We start from the raw sequence: 2,423 nt of genomic DNA on the forward strand, positions 1-2,423 counted from the left end.
CATCCCATGGTCAGCGGCGCGCCTGGCGGTTCATTGTTAATGACGGCTTCTGCAGGAACTCGCTGCGTGCTAGAGCCCATGCACATGGCCGGTGCCGAGCTGCGACATGGCGATTATAGAGGCTTCTGTGGGGCATTTGTGTTGTATGAATCCCACAAAAAATCTAGTGACAGGTTCCACTGGACGCCATATTTCAGAGGTGTAAGAAAGCATTGATTCTAGGGGAGAAAAATGTCTGACATACAGCGGCCCATGGAGAGCCTGCAGAACCATAGGGACTCCATACAGCCCCCTGCCCACCGCTCTGCCGCTCCCCGCCTCTCACGTCTCTGCCACTCCCAGCGTCTCTACCGCTCCCCGCATCTCACGTCTCTGCCACTCCCAGCGTCTCTACCGCTCCCCGCATCTGACGTCTCCGCCGCTCCCCGCCTCTCACGTCTCCGCCGCTCCCCGCCTCTCACGTCTCCGCCGCTCCCCGCCTCTCACGTCTCCGCCGCTCCCCGCCTCTCACGTCTCCGCCGCTCCCCGCCTCTCACGTCTCCGCCGCTCCCCGCCTCTCCCGTCTCTGCCGCTCCCCGCCTCTCACGTCTCTGCCGCTCCCCGCCTCTCACGTCTCTGCCGCGTCTCTAGTCTCTGCCGCTCCCCGCCTCTCACGTCTCTGCCGCTCCCCGCCTCTCACGTCTCTGCCGCTCCCCGCCTCTCACGTCTCTGCCGGTCCCCGCCTCTCACGTCTCTGCCGCTCCCCGCCTCTCACGTCTCTGCCGCCTCTCGCGTCTCTGCCGCTCCCCGCCTCTCGCGTCTCTGCCGCTCCCCGCCTCTCGCGTCTCTGCCGCTCCCCGCCTCTCGCGTCTCTGCCGCTCCCCGCCTCTCGCGTCTCTGCCGCTCCCCGCCTCTCGCGTCTCTGCCGCTCTGCACTGCTGTCGCCATTGGTTTGAAGATCAATGTTTGCACCTGCAGCTTTCCAGAAGTCAGAATGGAGGCCGTGTCTGGTTAACTCTGTCTCATTTATAATAAATATTGCGCCAGTCATTTTGAATAAGATTTTGCTCCTGACAATGACGGATGTTACCACGACATAATGATCCATGTGTCCATTATACTTCTACGGCATCTCATTCAGCCAACCAGAACCCTCCCCTGTACTAACGAGGAGCAAAACGCCGAAACTGCCGTCTACATTCTGTGGCTATTAACCCGGGTCACGCTCTATAAAGGGTCAGACATTGACTTACAGGGTGGTCACCTATAGGGGGCACTAGAGAGACCGATTTCTTCCTTCTGGAGGAGAGCTATTTTGCATCCATTATGTCCGTCCAACCAGTGGGGTGGAGGTGCGGACTTCAGACTGGTCCTGATTATCCAGCAGTCCCTCTCCTCCTGGTCTGCTAGAGCTGTTGACTGATCCCGAGCTGGGATGGTATTATATCATGGCTTTTTGGCGGACCTGGTCCCAGGTCCCAGTTTCCTCTATGACCAGCCTGCGCCACGCACAGCTCTTATCTGCTGGAGACCTGCGGGCACATACCTGGCACAGGGCGGCGCTTATACACAGGACCTACAGTTTCTCTTGATCTCATTTAGTAAGAAGAATGACAAATACAATGAGATGGACATCAGGGCTGGGTGAATGGCTGTCCGCTGGGGGGAGTTGGTTATCATGGTAATAATCATACATTAAAGGCTGATCTTCCTCTTGACGAGACAGAAGTTGTGACTCCTTGGCTGCAGATCGGAAGTGAAGCTTCGGCAGAACCGCGGTACTGATGGTGATTGTAGGGATGAAAGGCCGCCCTGCCTCCATGGCACGAGCTGAAATCCAGTGGACGTAATACCAGGTGCGAGTGTAGAGGACAGGGACATGCGCCCTCATCCCACCACCAGACAGGACTCCAGCCAGTAGCCAGCGGGCCTTCACCTGGCATGACACCGGGCTGCCGCCCGCCCCCTGCAGATCAGACACATCTCATGAACATGGCACCCAGCACACGCCGCTCCTATGTTCTGACCTCGGCCGGGGTCAGAGGTGTCTTACCGCACAGCCCGGATGGTTATGTCCTCGGTGGATGCAGCACTCGGTCGACGCGGTTCTCTGCAACGGGCAAGGGTCCAAGTTCTCCACAGACAGTCGGCACCAGGAGCCTGAATGTCCTGCCAGAGACAAGTGCAGAGGCCCTGAGTGTCCTATACCCATCCCCCGGCATGACCCCCGACTACAAGCCCCTGTCCATAATATAACCTATTGTTACCAGCCCACCCACAGGCAATGCGGCCCCCCTCTCACCTGCGTCTTTCAGCCCCGTCCACCCGGACACCTTGCAGTTACTGAGCGCAGAGACGCCGGGGTCCAGACTTGGGAAGCAAATAGGTTGAACTTTGTGGCCAAATGTGATCTTGTCCTGAGTCATGAGCAGCATCAGGTCATT

The 2,423-nt window shown here is 58.4% G+C and overlaps 1 protein-coding gene across 2 annotated transcripts; it reads right to left on the reverse strand.

Moving 5' to 3' along the window:
- Positions 1-1,561: 1,561 nt before the first annotated feature.
- On the reverse strand, positions 1,562-2,417 carry PRSS54 (serine protease 54). 2 transcript variants are annotated; one of them, XM_075838238.1, is made up of 3 exons: positions 2,282-2,417; positions 2,033-2,139; positions 1,562-1,945 (listed from the first exon to the last, which is right to left on the reverse strand). In XM_075838238.1, exons 1-3 carry the CDS (start codon positions 2,412-2,414, stop codon positions 1,574-1,576), a joined length of 612 nt encoding a protein of 203 aa, XP_075694353.1. In that variant the 5' UTR covers positions 2,415-2,417; the 3' UTR covers positions 1,562-1,573. The 2 variants fall into 2 exon arrangements, with proteins under 2 accessions (XP_075694353.1, XP_075694352.1); XM_075838237.1 differs by having other exon boundaries at positions 2,033-2,148.
- Positions 2,418-2,423: the final 6 nt, after the last annotated feature.

The sequence above is a fragment of the Rhinoderma darwinii genome, chromosome 9 (genome assembly GCF_050947455.1).
Source record: "Rhinoderma darwinii isolate aRhiDar2 chromosome 9, aRhiDar2.hap1, whole genome shotgun sequence".
NCBI classification, from domain to species: Eukaryota; Metazoa; Chordata; class Amphibia; order Anura; family Rhinodermatidae; genus Rhinoderma; species Rhinoderma darwinii.

What these genes read in the sequence shown, in the direction of transcription:
- PRSS54 (XM_075838237.1), bottom strand. Translation starts at nt 2,414, where the DNA reads ATGCTGCTCATGACTCAGGACAAGATCACATTTGGCCACAAAGTTCAA. An exon ending in GACGGGGCTGAAAGACGCAG is followed by an intron (nt 2,149 to 2,281) that starts GTGAGAGGGGGG and finishes TGTCTCTGGCAG; the next exon opens with GACATTCAGGCTCCTGGTGC. An exon ending in ATAACCATCCGGGCTGTGCG is followed by an intron (nt 1,946 to 2,032) that starts GTAAGACACCTC and finishes TCTGATCTGCAG; the next exon opens with GGGGCGGGCGGCAGCCCGGT.